The sequence below is a fragment of the Muscardinus avellanarius genome (assembly GCF_963383645.1).
Source record: "Muscardinus avellanarius genome assembly, chromosome: 16".
NCBI lineage: Eukaryota > Metazoa > Chordata > Mammalia > Rodentia > Gliridae > Muscardinus > Muscardinus avellanarius.
Genome location: NC_137802.1, coordinates 24075895 through 24089906, shown reverse-complemented (window position 1 = coordinate 24089906; position 14012 = coordinate 24075895). Strand labels below are relative to the sequence as shown.

The 14012-nt window shown below is 39.1% G+C and overlaps 1 protein-coding gene across 1 annotated transcript in view; it reads left to right on the top strand.

Moving 5' to 3' along the window:
- Nucleotides 1–13404, top strand: part of CPD (carboxypeptidase D) — a gene marked incomplete at both ends in the record, with an annotated part of 77310 nt that extends 63906 nt beyond the window's left edge. The window contains 8 exons of the mRNA XM_080712488.1: nucleotides 1574–1709; nucleotides 4312–4443; nucleotides 5220–5315; nucleotides 5425–5489; nucleotides 8186–8317; nucleotides 9448–9633; nucleotides 9947–10046; nucleotides 13178–13404. Of these exons, the coding sequence (XP_080568614.1) occupies nucleotides 1574–1709; nucleotides 4312–4443; nucleotides 5220–5315; nucleotides 5425–5489; nucleotides 8186–8317; nucleotides 9448–9633; nucleotides 9947–10046; nucleotides 13178–13404 (1074 nt within the window). The remainder of the gene's footprint in view (nucleotides 1–1573; nucleotides 1710–4311; nucleotides 4444–5219; nucleotides 5316–5424; nucleotides 5490–8185; nucleotides 8318–9447; nucleotides 9634–9946; nucleotides 10047–13177) is intronic.
- Between the last annotated feature and the right edge of the window lie 608 nt (nucleotides 13405–14012).

The following is a 14012-nucleotide window of genomic DNA, read 5'->3' as shown; positions in this document are numbered from 1 at the left end:
TAAAAATATTAAAAAAAATAGGTCTGGGAGTGTAGCCCGGAGTTAGAAGGGTTTTCAGAAACCCCAGTACCACCAAAAAAAAAAAAACTATGTTTGTATATACTCATCATTAATAATATCTAGTAATATGTACAAAGTATTTCTTTGTATATATTAAGAGATATAGAATAAAAAATACTAAAGGTTTGCATTCAGTTCTCTACTCTTTTACTTAAGCCAAGGTTCCATTCTTAACTTTATTCCAGTTCTGTACATTCCAGCTTAAGAAAATTCCACTCAGTTATTTAAAACTAGGACACTGTACTGTAAAATGTAGTGAAAGTTTTTCTTTCCATGTAATATAATTGTTGGGCATCTGACTGCCAAGAGACTTTATAATAGGTGGTACAGCATTGCTTATTTTAACCATGAATGACTACAGAAAAGAATTTTGATCTAGGGGCTTAGTCAGGCATTATTAATCGACCTAGTTTTGTGTTGTCTCAGGAAAAGGAAGAAAAGAGTGCATTTTTTAGAGTACACTTCTTAAATTGTCTCTGTCTATATTGAATTTAGGAAAGGGGAAAACAAGTCATATTTGTTGTAGCAGGTACTTCGCATATAAATGTAGTTCTCAACCTTTTAAGAATGATTATCTTCAATTACATATGGAAACCGAGGGGGGGGGGATGTATGTTAACATACAGGACGTGTCACTGCCAGTAATCAGTAAAACTGGAATTTAAACCCAAGTGTGGAGTCAATTTTTGAGTTCTTTTTCCTATAAAAAATGAAAAGGAAATAAACTCAAGTGTATTCCATTCTGAAGTCCCATGCAGTTTTGTTATTCCATGCGGCCTCTCCTAGAAGACTTTTAGAAAGAACTTAGGATCAGGAGGGATCTCTGTAACTAGGTGAGATGCACTTAAATTAGCCTTAATCAAAAATTAGTTTACCCATCTTCAGCAAAGCACATTCCACTGATGACTTCTTATAAAAAAGTAAGCTGCAAATAATATCTCAAGGACATTTTTGTGCTTTTTTTATGAAAGAGTAACTAAGATGGTGATTTTCATCTCTGGCTGTACCTTAGAAACTCCTGGAAGGTTTTAAAAAAAATACAAGTACCAGATCTTCATCCCCAAAGGCATGAACATTTCTTTAAAAACTCATTAAGCTCCAAGAATCCAAATAAACTCCTTCCATTCTGTGTTTTAACTACTCACTTCTGCTGTTCCAACATAATTTGTTGACATATAATGCAGTCCTAAGTCAGCAAATCAACCCGACTATGGACCAATAAAATTTTACATAGGGTAGCAGGCAGCAGATTGCATTTACATGTAGGTAGTGTTTTCTGATCCTGTTCTTAGGTCATCAGGAGGTCTCTGGGAATATTATTGTATAGTTGCTTTTTGTTTCTTAAATTTCTTTGCAGCAAGAAAGAATTTTATTTTGCATTTTAAAACTTTGTAGCTTTCCCTTTAAAGTAACTATATTTAAAATAAATAATACTTTCTGTTTGAGGTGTGGGAAAGTTACCTGTGATTCCATATAGAGCTAATAAATTAATTTATTTCTATTTCTGTTTCAGTTGGTTGACAGGACCAGGATTGTGATTGTCCCTTCTCTAAATCCAGATGGACGAGAGCGAGCACAAGAGAAAGACTGTACTTCAAAGACAGGACAAACAAATGCCCGTGGCAAAGACCTGGACACAGATTTCACAAGTAAGACCCATTTTTAAGCCATTAAAGTACTTTGTAGATAATTCTCTTTTTGCTAGGAGATTGGCTGATCCTATTTTGTAGATGGGTAATGAGGTACTTTCATATCTAGATTATGATTGTGAGGTATAAATGAGTATAAACATCCAGAAAACATTTAAAATTTTTCTCATTTTTTTGCAGAAGTTATTCAAGTTTTAAAAATAGAAATTCAGTTAATCTTATTGAGATGTTATACAGAAATGTGTATTCTCTCTACTATGTCACACACTTACTGAATATGTATGTTGATTTGGAGGGGCTGTTTCTTATTTACTTAAATGAAGTCATCAACTTTATGTATTATTCTGTAACTTTTTCATTAAATATAACATTGATATCTTTCCATTTGAGTACTTGAAGACTTTTTTTTAATGATACTTGTACTGGGGATTGAAACCAGGGACATTCTATCTCTGAGCTATACCACCAGCCCTTTTTAGTTTTTATTTTGGAAACAGGTTCTCACTAGGTTGCTGAGAGTCTCAGTAAGTCTTAAAAACCTTTATTTTGTGTGGAAACAGGGTCTCACTAAGTTGCTGAGGCTGACATTGACTCTGTGATCCTCCTGTCTCAGTCTCTCAGTACTGGAATTAGAAGTGTGTGTCGTCATGCCCAGCTAATAATTTTTATTAATAACATTTTATGCCATCAATATATGGCAATATTCTCGCTTATCCAACCATTTCCCTTTTGTATATATGGTACTGGGAGTTGAACCCAGGAGCATTCTGCCTCTGAACTACACCTTCATCCCTATTTTTAAGTTGAAAATAGGATGTCACTATGTTGATGAGTCCCACTACTTGCTGAGACTGTTCTTAAACCTACGATCCTCCTGTCTCAACCTCCCAAGTAGTAGGATTACAGGAATGCCCTGTAATATTAAGCCATGCATGGCTTATTCAACCATTTCCTACTAGTGGACATTTACATTTAGTTTGTTTCTGAGTTTTTGCTCTTGTAAACACTGCTGTAGAAAACACTTTGCTTTCTAAAAATCTTAAATCTTACTTTGTTTCAAAGATAGGTGACATATTCCTTAAGTTATTTTTGTAATATTCTATTGGTGGGTTTTTTTGTGGTACTGGGGATGGAACCCAGGGGCATTGCACCTCCAAGCTACACCCCCAGTTCTATTTTTTTAGTCTTTTATAATTTTTGAAACAGGATCTCACTGAGTTGTGAAAGGCCTTGCTAAGTAGCTGAGGCTGTCCATGAACCGCGATCTTCCAGTCTCCACCTCCAGAATGCTGAGATTACAAATGTGTGCCACCACACCTGGCTCTTGGTACATTTTAATTGTACATGATAGTGAGACTCATAATGCTACATTCATGTGTACACATAGCATTATTTGGTCTGTTTCCTATCCATACCTCCCCTGTCTCTTCATTTCTCCTCCCCAATACATGACAGCGAGATTCATACTGATACATCCATTTATGCTCTTAACATTATCTTTTCTCTTTCCTTCTCTCCCTCCTTCTTCCCCTGTCCCCTTCTGTCACTCTACTGGTCTTTCTCTTTATCATCAAGTCCCTTTTCTTTTTTCTCTCTTACTTCCACATATAAATTATTTTTAGATGGGATATATTCATCTTCTTTCATTCAGTGAGAATTTGTTTAAACTTGCTTAGCATCATTAATTTATACACATTATCCTGAGGTATGTAGAACCCAGAATAACCTATCTTGAGCCCTATTTTGGGAAATTGAGTTTATGTACCAGCTGGGTGTGGTGGCGTACGCTTGTAATCCCCACGCTTGGGAGGCTGAGACAGGAGGATCGAACAGGTTCAAAGCCAGCCTCAGCTACTTAGTGAGGCTCTCAGCAACTTAGTGAGACCGTTTCCAAATAAAAGTATAAAAAAAAATAGGTCGCCGGGTGTGGTGGCGCATGCTTGTAATCCCCGCGCTTGGGAGGCAGAGACAGGAGGATCGCGCAGGTTCGAAGCCAGCCGCGCGCGCTGGCTTAGGAGACCCTGTTTCCAAATAAAAATGTAAAAATGGGTCTGGGAGTGTAGCCCGGAGGTAGAAGGGCTTCCAGGAACCCCAGTACCACCAAAAAAAAAAAAAAAATAGGTCTGGGAATATAGCCCAGAGGTAGAAAAGCCCCTTGGTTCCACCCCCAGTACCACACACACACACACAAAAAAGTTATTTACCTTTTTGTAAAATAACGTACCTTGTGCACACTTAAAATCCCAGTACTTGAGAAGCTGAGACAGCAAGATTGAAGGTTTGAAACCAGCCCCGGCAACTTAGTGAGACCCTGTTTCCAAATAAGAAGTAAAATTGGGCTGGGGGTATAACTTGGAGGTAGAATGCCTCTGAGTTCAATCCCCAGTAAAATCCCACCAAAAAAAGAATAACCTATCTTGTAGAGTATATCTTTCTTGCTTAAAATAGTGGCTGATAGAGAAATACATATCTACAAATTTGGAAGTTAGCATTTTGATTATGCTCAAATAGAGAACATTTTAGATACTTACTACATGTATTTTTAGATACATAGTAAAATTTAGAGCTTGATATTTTATACTTGACTACTCTCTTTTCTTAGATAATGCCTCCCAGCCTGAGACTAAAGCCATCATTGAAAATTTAATTCAGAAGCAGGACTTCAGTCTTTCTGTTGCCTTAGATGCTGGTTCTGTGCTGGTCACATACCCATATGACAAACCAGTACAGACAGGTACGTAGAAAGTCATTTCACATGTGTATTATTTATGCATAGGTAGGAAATTCCAAGTAAATAATGTTCCTTCTAACTTTTTTAAATGGTGAGCACTTGACCGTATCCTGTGAGTAATAACCAACCTAAGAAGATTATCCATACATCAGCAGTCCAAACACGTGAAGTCAGGTCTAATGAAGACCTAGCTTCATTGAGTCTAGACATCCAAATATTTGTTCAATTTAATCCACAAGTATTTTTTTTTAGCAATTATGGTGTATAACCCATGGGAATACAAAAATGAATATGACATAGTAGCTGCCTCAGACATGTAACCAAATATTATCAGTACCGAGCCGCCCTCTGCTGCTTTAAACCTTGACTGACAGGTTGCACCTTGTGGTTAGGTAAACATTGCTGTTAAATCTCAGTGCAGTCACAACATATGAAAATATTTTGGATTGTTTTCAGTGCAACTTACAAGAAATGTTGTTACTAGGCCACAGTTGCTTTCAAATGAAGTCAAACATACCAAAACAAGTTTGCATTTAGTGTGGTAGCCTGCTGTGTAGCCTCACTATTAGTTCCTTTTAATGTAAGGAAATATTTATCTTCTATGTCCAGTTATCTTGGCCTAAACAAATTCATGTACCTATAATAACAACTCAGTAAACCTCAGTGCAGTGCAAGATTTATTAGAAGGGGAAGATTACTTTGTATCTGTGATGTTGGATTTGGACAAAAATCTTTTTAGATTTCTCCAGTGGCTTAAAATACAATTTTTCTTTTTACAGTGGAAAACAAAGAAACTCTAAAGCATTTGGCATCTCTTTATGCCAATAATCATCCGTCAATGCATATGGGTCAGCCTGGTTGTCCAAATAAGTCAGGTAGGTGTTTTTCCCTACTCTTTGTTACTCATTGTTGTATGGTTGTTTGGGGGGAGGAAGGGTCTTGCTTATGGACTTGTTGGTCCTACATCTCTCAATGCTTTTATAGATGAGAATATTCCAGGAGGAGTAATGCGTGGAGCTGAATGGCACAGTCACCTGGGCAGTATGAAGGTATGCTTTACATAACATGGTTAGAAATGAAATTACAAATATTGGCCACCAAAAGATAGAATAGGTAACTTTTCTAATACAATAAAGTGACTGGCATCTGCCTCATGGCTTTCTTGACGTGCTGAGGCTTAAATTAATCTGTTAGTAATCTCTTTCTCTCTTCCCATCACCTTTTTTTTTTTTTTTTTTTTGTACTACTGGAGATGGAACCCAGGGGCATTGTACCTCCGAACTACACTCTCAGCCCTATTTTTTAGTCTTTTTATTGTTGAAACAGGGTCTCACTGAGTTACAAATGGCCTTGCTAAGTAGCTAAGGCTATCTGCAAACCTCAATCCTCCAGTCTCAGCCTCCCAAATGCTGGGATTACAAGTGTGCACCACCACACCCGGCTCCCATCACCCTTTTGGAGGGGACATTTTAGCCGCTTTTAACTTTACAGTTTAATACCATATTTACTTCCAAAACTTTTACAGTTCCCCACATAGAAATTCTGTACCCGCTAAACAATAACTTCTTATTCCACCTTCCTCAAAGCCCTGGTAGCCTCTAATTTACTTTCTGTCTCTATAGATTTGCCTATTCTAAATATTTCATGTAATTTACATGTAAGTTTCATGTAAACTTATATAACTTTTAACCTCTTTTGTGTTACTTTTTGTGTTACTATTTTGCCAGGTATGGTGGTGCACCCTTGTAATCCCAGTACCTGGGAGGCTGAGGCAGGAGGATCCCAATTTCACAACCAGCTTTATGTACTTAGTGATGCCCTCCACAACTTAGTGAGACCCTGTTTCAAAATAAAGAATAAAAAATAGAGATGAGGGTGTAGCTCAGAAGTAGAATGCCCCTGGATTCACTCCCCAATACTGCAAATAATAATGATGATGTACTTTTTTGAGGTTGAGGCCAGTGCATGAGGCCAATGCATGAGGCCAGTGCACTTGAAACAGTGAGACCCTGTTTCAAGATAAAAAGAGCTGGAGGTAGCCGGGCATGGTGGTACACGCTTGTAATCCCTGCGTTTGAGAGGCAGAGACAGGAGGATCGCACAGGTTTGAAGCCAGCTGCTCTGGCTTAAGAGACCCTGTTTTTAAATAAAAATATAAAAAATAGGTCTGGGAGTATAGTCCGGAGGTAGAAGGGCTTCCAGGAACCCCAGTACCACGAGAGAGAGAGAGAGAGAGAGAGAGAGAGAGAGAGAGAGAGAGAGAGAGAGAGAGAGAGAGAGAGAGAGAGAGAACGAGCACGAGCGCGAGCTGGAGGTATAACACAGAGATAGAATACCCGTGGTTTCAATCCCCAGTACCACAAAAGGAAAAAAAAGGTACTGTTTGAGGTACTTGCTGTTAGTGAAAAATATATTCCCTGGCTTATTGCATAAATAACTATTATAGAATTAATTGATCTAGAAGAAAGCAGTTCTCAACATGCCATGAGAAACTAGAAAAGATTACACCTAGTCTGAGATGCAGCCTCCCCTTTATAGAGGAGGGAGGATTTAGGATGCAGAGCTGGTGAAGGAGGACATTACAGAAGAGAAATCAGAATGGACAGAGGTCAGTAAGCAGTCTAATTTAGTTAGAATATGCAGTGTAATTGAAACAAGAATGAAAAGATAGGTTGATGCTTTGAATGCTGTGTAAGAAATGGAAAGCCATGAAGGTTGTTTTTTGGGTTTTTTGTTTTCTTTTGTTTTTTTCTGTGGTACCCAGGATTGAACTCAGGGACATTCTACCTCTGAGCTACTCCCTCAGCCCTATTTTTTATTCTTTATTTTGAAACAGTCTTACTAAGTTGCAGAAGGCCTCCCTAAGTAGCTGAGGCTGGCTGTAAACCTGCGATCCCCCTGTCTCAGCCTCCCAAGTACAGGGAGTACAAGCGTGCACCACCACATCTAGCTTGGCATGAAGGTTTTGAACAGGATATAGTGACACAGTCTGAGCTGTCTATGGGAAGTTAATCTCTTTAAAGTGAGGGAAGAAGAGACTGTGATAGGGACACTGGTTTGAATAGTCTAGACAAGAAGTAATGAGGGCCTTGATGAGGACAGCAGCAATGGCAGAGGAGGTGAGGGATGGAATTAGAGATAGTATAGAGGTGGAGTCAACAGCTTGGGCAAGTCACAGATGACAGTGAGGTAAGGCAAAGACAAGGCTTCGTGGCTAGGCACACGAGTTAGTCCTAGTAGCTGCATTACAAACAAGGACAGGTCTGGGGGTAAGGTGGTGAGGGAAGTTTTGGAACCTGCCACACAAGCAGTCCCATGCTTGGATGGATGCTGTATTATAGGAAATGGCTGTTGTCATCTGCAGGCTGCGTTGAGGGTCTCAGAGGATTAGGACTTGTTCTTTTATCTCCAAGGCTCTAAGAGCAATAGTGAAGTTCCAGAGTATAGAGGGAAGCTGGCTTTCTACATGTATTCATTCATTTATCCAACCCTAATAAACCCCCTCTACTGACCAGGCGCAGTGAGCACGGGAGCTATGGAAGCAGTTAGACATAACTCTGCTCCTGAGGAGCTGTCATGTTTTGGACCCAGTGTGATACAAAGTAGTTTATTTATATTGCCATAAAATACATTACACATTGTTTTTGTGCATCACTTAGATTTTCTTTTTATTCCATTTATTCAATTTGTTATTATTCTTGCCTTATTAACTTTCCTCCATTTGATTTTGAACTTTATATTCTAGGATTACAGTGTCACCTATGGCCATTGCCCAGAAATCACAGTGTACACAAGCTGCTGCTACTTTCCCAGTGCAGCACAACTTCCTTCCTTGTGGGCAGAAAATAAAAGGTCTCTTCTTAGCATGTTGGTGGAGGTGAGTCTTTCTTCCCTTTTTGACTAGAAGTATGATATAGGTGTATGTTTAATGAAAACTCTTTTCAAGCCAGGTGTGGTGGCGTATGCTTATAATCCAAGTGTTTGGGAGGCTGAGACAGGAGGATCACACAGGTTCAAAGCCAGCCTGAGCTCTTAGTGAGGCGCTCAGCAACTTAGTGAGACCCTGTTTCCAAATAACAAAATAAGTCTGAGAGCATAGCCTGGAGGTAGAAAGCCCCCTGGGTTCCACCCTCAGTACCAAAAAAAAAAAAAAAGTCAAAACATTGTTTTCATCTTTTATCAAAATTTTTAGTTTTCAGTCAGGTGTGGTGGCGCACACTTTGTAATCCCAGTACTTGGTACTTGGGAGGTTGAGACAGGAGGATTGCAGGTTCAAAGCCAGCCTTGGCAACTTAGCAAGGCTCTCTGCAACCTAGTGAGACCCTATTTTTAAATAAGAAATAAAATTTGGGTGGAGGAATAGCTCAGAGGTAGAATGCCCTTGGGTTCAATCTCCAGTGCCCCCCACATGTACACAAAAAATAGGGCTGGGGGTATAGCTGAAAGGTAGGAGGCCACTGGGTTCAATCCCCAGTGCCAAAAGTAAATTTTGTTATTTTAAAGGTGTTTAGAGTTTTGCTCTTTTTATGTTGCCTAAATGGGTCATATATCCACATGTCTGAAATCTGGTGTCTTTTGACCTTGTGAAATGTTGCAGATTCTTCTATCACATAGCATTACTTGAGTCAGTGTACTGTGGTGGGAAGGAAGTCATTCAAGGCTTTAGAAGAGTGGGTTCTAATGCTTTAGGCTTTGATTCTACCAAATTCTCTTTTCCCTGTGACTCTGAAGCACTGAGAGGCTAGCAAATGTGATGAGGGTCAGTGGGGAAGAAGGAATAAGCCAGGCTCACAGGGTGTTGGTGTACGTGCGTGCATGCAGTATTTGGGATTTTTTGGTCATGCCAAAAGATGCATTATGAAAGCATAAGTTTAGGGGAGATGCACCAAGTATTGTGTGCATGTATGCCCTTGTCAACATGATTTACATTATGATATGACACTATAATGCACCAAAAAAGAAAAAAGAAAAAAGAAGACATGTTTATATTTTAATCATTTCTTCCAGGTTCACAAGGGAGTTCATGGATTTGTTAAAGATAAAACTGGAAAACCAATCTCAAAAGCAGTCATTGTACTCAATGAAGGAATAAAAGTGCACACAAAAGAAGGAGGTTACTTCCACGTACTGCTAGCCCCAGGCGTGCATAACATCAATGCCATTGCTGATGGGTACCAGCAGCAACACTCACAGGTCAGATGCTCACACTGAGTAGTACTATGTAGAGTCTTATTGTTAATAATATTTTTGTCTTATTTTGAAACTCTTGTTAGGAAGCATGAAAGGAGTCAAGAAATAAAAAATATGACCATTTCTTTATTATGGTATCCTACTCTCTTTTTGTTGCTCCTTTTACAAGAAAAGAGACAAAATTTATAGCATTTTGTATACTTTAGATAACAATGAGTCATCTTCTTGGTTTGCTATCAAGGCCCTGGGAATGCAACAGGGAGACGGTCTACTTTAAAATAAACTTTTTCATAATTCTTGCCTTTTATTCTTTCAGGTCTTTGTGCGTCATGATGCAGCTAGTTCTGTGGTTATAGTCTTCGACACAGATAACCGTATATTTGGCTTGCCAAGGGAGCTTGTGGTAACTATATCGGGTAAAGAAATTTTAGTATTTAACAGTTGAAGTTAAAACCAGTCTTGCTATATCAGTGGATCAGTTTCATAATCACCTGCAGCTTATCATGTTTTCTCCTTATCTAAACCTGATTTCCCCAAGCCACTGTTTTCCCATGTGTTTGCCTGGCTTGCCTAACCCTCACTTATTCAGGTTTGTACTCCAATGTCACCTCCACTGATGGGCCTTCCTGATCACCCTAGGTAACTTAGTATCCCTGTTACTAGCTCCTCTTCACTTTTATTTACCCATTTATTTGTCTATATTAAATCTCTCTCTCTCATTAAAATATAAGCTAATGCCGGGCATGGTGGCGCATACTTGTAATCCCCGGCCTTGGGAGACGGAGACAGGAGGATCGCGCTGGTTTGAAGCCAGCCTCGCTGGCTTAAGAGAACCTGTTTCCAAATAAAAACATAAGATAGGTCTGGGAGTGTAGCCCAGAGGTACAAGGGCTTCCAAGTACTCAAGTACCACCAAAAGTAAATAAATAAATAAATTAATTAATTAATTAATTAAATAAAAGCTATGGGATCCGGGAGTTTATCTGTAGCCCAAGAACCTAGAACTATGGTTGCAGGTACCCGATTTTTTTTTTTTCCCCCCTGTGGTACTGGGCATCTGGGGATTGAACTTGAGTATTCTTCTACCTCTGAGCTACGTCCCCACCCCTATTTTATTTTCTATTTTGAAGCAGGGTCTCACTAAAGAGGACTAAAACTGTTCTCGAACCTGTGATCCTCCTGTTTCAACCTCCCAAGTACTGGATTACAGTCATGTGCCACCATACCCATCTAGCAGATCTTAATGAAGAGTTGTTGAATGAGTGAATGGTATACTTTATGTTATGGTCACAAGTTCCTAAAATTTCAACTTATATTCGTTCTGGCTTTTCAAGCTCAGGGAAAGAAGAAAATATTGGGTTTTTTTCAGGGTTGATTTGTGCCATTGTTGGAATTACTAAAAGCTTTAGGAAGAAAAATAATATGTAATAAAATAAATACTCTGCTGTATTGTATCTGTTTAAGACAGAGAAACTTGGTTCATTTCTCAGAGAACCTTGGTTCATTTCTAAGTATAACTTGGACTTGAGTCAAAGTGACCAAGTTTTGTTACAAGGTGCGTATGGGAGTGATTATCAGTGGAGAGAAAGTAGTACATTGGTGTCTCAGTCATCATTATCACTGCTGTAATCCAAAACAACTGACCACACAATTAAGAGGAAGGAAGATTTATTTGCTCACAGTTTTTGGAGATTTTAGGGTTCCGTCCATGTCAGGCCTGGTCTGTGAAGTTCAGGCCATGGCAGTGGGAAGCAGAGAGAGAGAGCGAGGGCTCTTCTCTCACGCTGTGGAGGCCAGAAGTAAGGGACCATATATAATCCTCAGTGCAGCACCCCAGGGGCTCATCTCTTCCAGTCATACCCTACCTGCCTAGGTTAGCCACTCCATAAATCCACCACTGAGGAGATTACAACCCTTATGACTTAATTATATCTACTCTGAAAACTTAATAAATGAGCTCTTCAGGGGACATTTTATGTCTGACCATAGCAATTGGGAACATGGTGTAATCATAGGGCCTGTTATAGAGCACTTAAAAGAGTTCTTAACTTGGACATGACAAAGTGTAAACAACAGATGACCCATCTATCTAAAAGTGATAAACACAGGAGCTAGAATTCATCCATGCTTTACATCTGGCTCTGCCACTTATTAGCTATTGTAAACTGTAGTAGTAGTAGTAGTAGTAGTAGTTGTTGTTGTTGTTGTTGTTGTTGTTGTTGTTGTTAGCCTTATGTACAAATTTAAAAGAAGGGCTTGAGATGAACTGAAAATTCACTAGAAAGGAAAAGTGGAAGTCATTGATTGATAAAGAGCACATAGCAGAGCCAGGCATGGTGGCGCACCCTTGTAGTCCTAGCATTCAGGAGGCTGAGACAGGAGGATCGCAGTTTTCAGACAGCCTCAGCTACTTAGGGAGGCCCTTTGCAACTCAGAGAGACTCTGTTTCAAAATAAAGAATAAAAAATAGGACTGGGGGTATAGCTCGGAGATATAATGCCCCTGGGTTCCATTCCCAATACTGCAAAAAAAAAAAAAAAAAAAAAAACAGGTTGTAGAACAACAGTGTAACTCATCGTGACAAAAGAAAAAAAAATTCATGTATATGTACATGCATAAAGAAAGATCTAGGAAAATATGCTCTAAAGGTAATTAAAAATACAAATGCAAAGATGTAGAGTTTTTTGGTTTTAGGGTTTTGTTTGTTTGTTTTTGGTGGTACTGGGGTTCCTGGAAGCCCTTCTTCCTACGGCTACACTCTCACAGGCTACACTCCCAGACCTATTTTTATACTTTTATGTGGAAACAGGGTCTCTTAAGCCAGTGCGGCTGGCTTTGAACCTGCGCAATCCTCCTGCCTCTGCCTCCAAAGTGCGGGGATTACAAGCGTGCGCCACCATGCCCAGCTCTTGGTTTTAGTTTTTGTTAATCTGTATATTCTAACTTTTGTGTACATATACTACTTCCATAATGATAAAATGTTGTTCTTAAGTACTTGAAATAAAAAAAAAGAATGAGGGGCATATTATTAAAAGAGCCATTGTAAAGCCAGGCATGATGGTGCATGTCTGTAAAGCTAGTATTTGGGAGCCTGAGATAAGAGGATCACAGGTTCAAGACCAGCCTCAGCAACTTAGCAAGGCTGTCAGTAACCTAATGAGACCCTGTTTCAAAACAAAAAAATAAAAATGGCTGGGAAGTCAGGCATGATAGTGCATGCTTGTATTCCCAGTACATGAGAAGCTGAGACCAGAAAATTACAGGTTTGTAGCCAACCTCTGCAACTGAGACTCTCAGCAACTTAGTGAGGCCCTTTTTCAAATAAAAGATACAGGGCTGGGGGTGTGACTCAAAGAATGCCTTGGGTTCAATCTCCAGAACCAAAAAAAAAAGAGGGCTGGGAGTGTAGCTTGGAGGTAGAATGCCTCTGAGTTCAATTTTTAGTCAGACAGACAGACACTATAAGTAGCTGCTGATTGATATCCTTAAAGTATACATGCCCACACAATGGTTTTTTTTTTTTTTTTTTTTTTTTTTTTCCTGGCAGGGGCCACCATGTCAGCACTGATCCTAACAGCCTGCATTATTTGGTGCATCTGCTCAATCAAGTCTAACAGACACAAGGATGGCTTTCATCGACTCAGGCAGCATCATGACGAGTATGAAGATGAAATTCGCTTGATGTCAACCGGCTCCAAGAAGTCCCTCCTAAGCCATGAGTTCCAGGATGAAACGGACACTGAAGAGGAAACATTATATTCCAGCAAACACTGAAAAATATACTTTGCCTATCTCCCAGCATAAGTACCAAGCAAAATTTCAGTTCCTCTTGGGAGACACTGCATTAAGAAGAAAGACTATGTTGCTTTTTCAAAGAGCTTTGGGAAGTTAATTTGCTAAATCTCTATTCTCTGTGAATTTGTCTGGCAGTTTTGAACTTCCCTTCCTTAAAATACTCTTAGCTTTTTTTAAAAAAAAATCTGATTTTTATTTATGCAGCAGAGATGGGATAGCCACTTTGTCTTCCTTTTTAATTTAAAACAAGCTATTTGGAGCTTATCTAATGACAGCATAAAGCCAGTTGGTAGATGTTGTATTTTGCACATCAGGTGTTTACTAGTGGCTTTAGCTTTTTTTCTTTATTTTAAAGGCCAAAAGAATCCAGAACCAATAAGGCAGGGACAGCAGTCAGATTCTGACATAAAGCTTTAAAAACTCGAGGTTTTTCTCAACCCACTGAGGAGTATTCTTCTCTAGTTATTAAATAGCTGGAGTTTCTCTTATTCAGGTTTAATGGAGGTTGAATGATTTTTAAACATATTTAACATGAGGAAATGAATTAATGGGCTTCTGCATTTGTCTTTCTACCTGTTTCCAGGCTA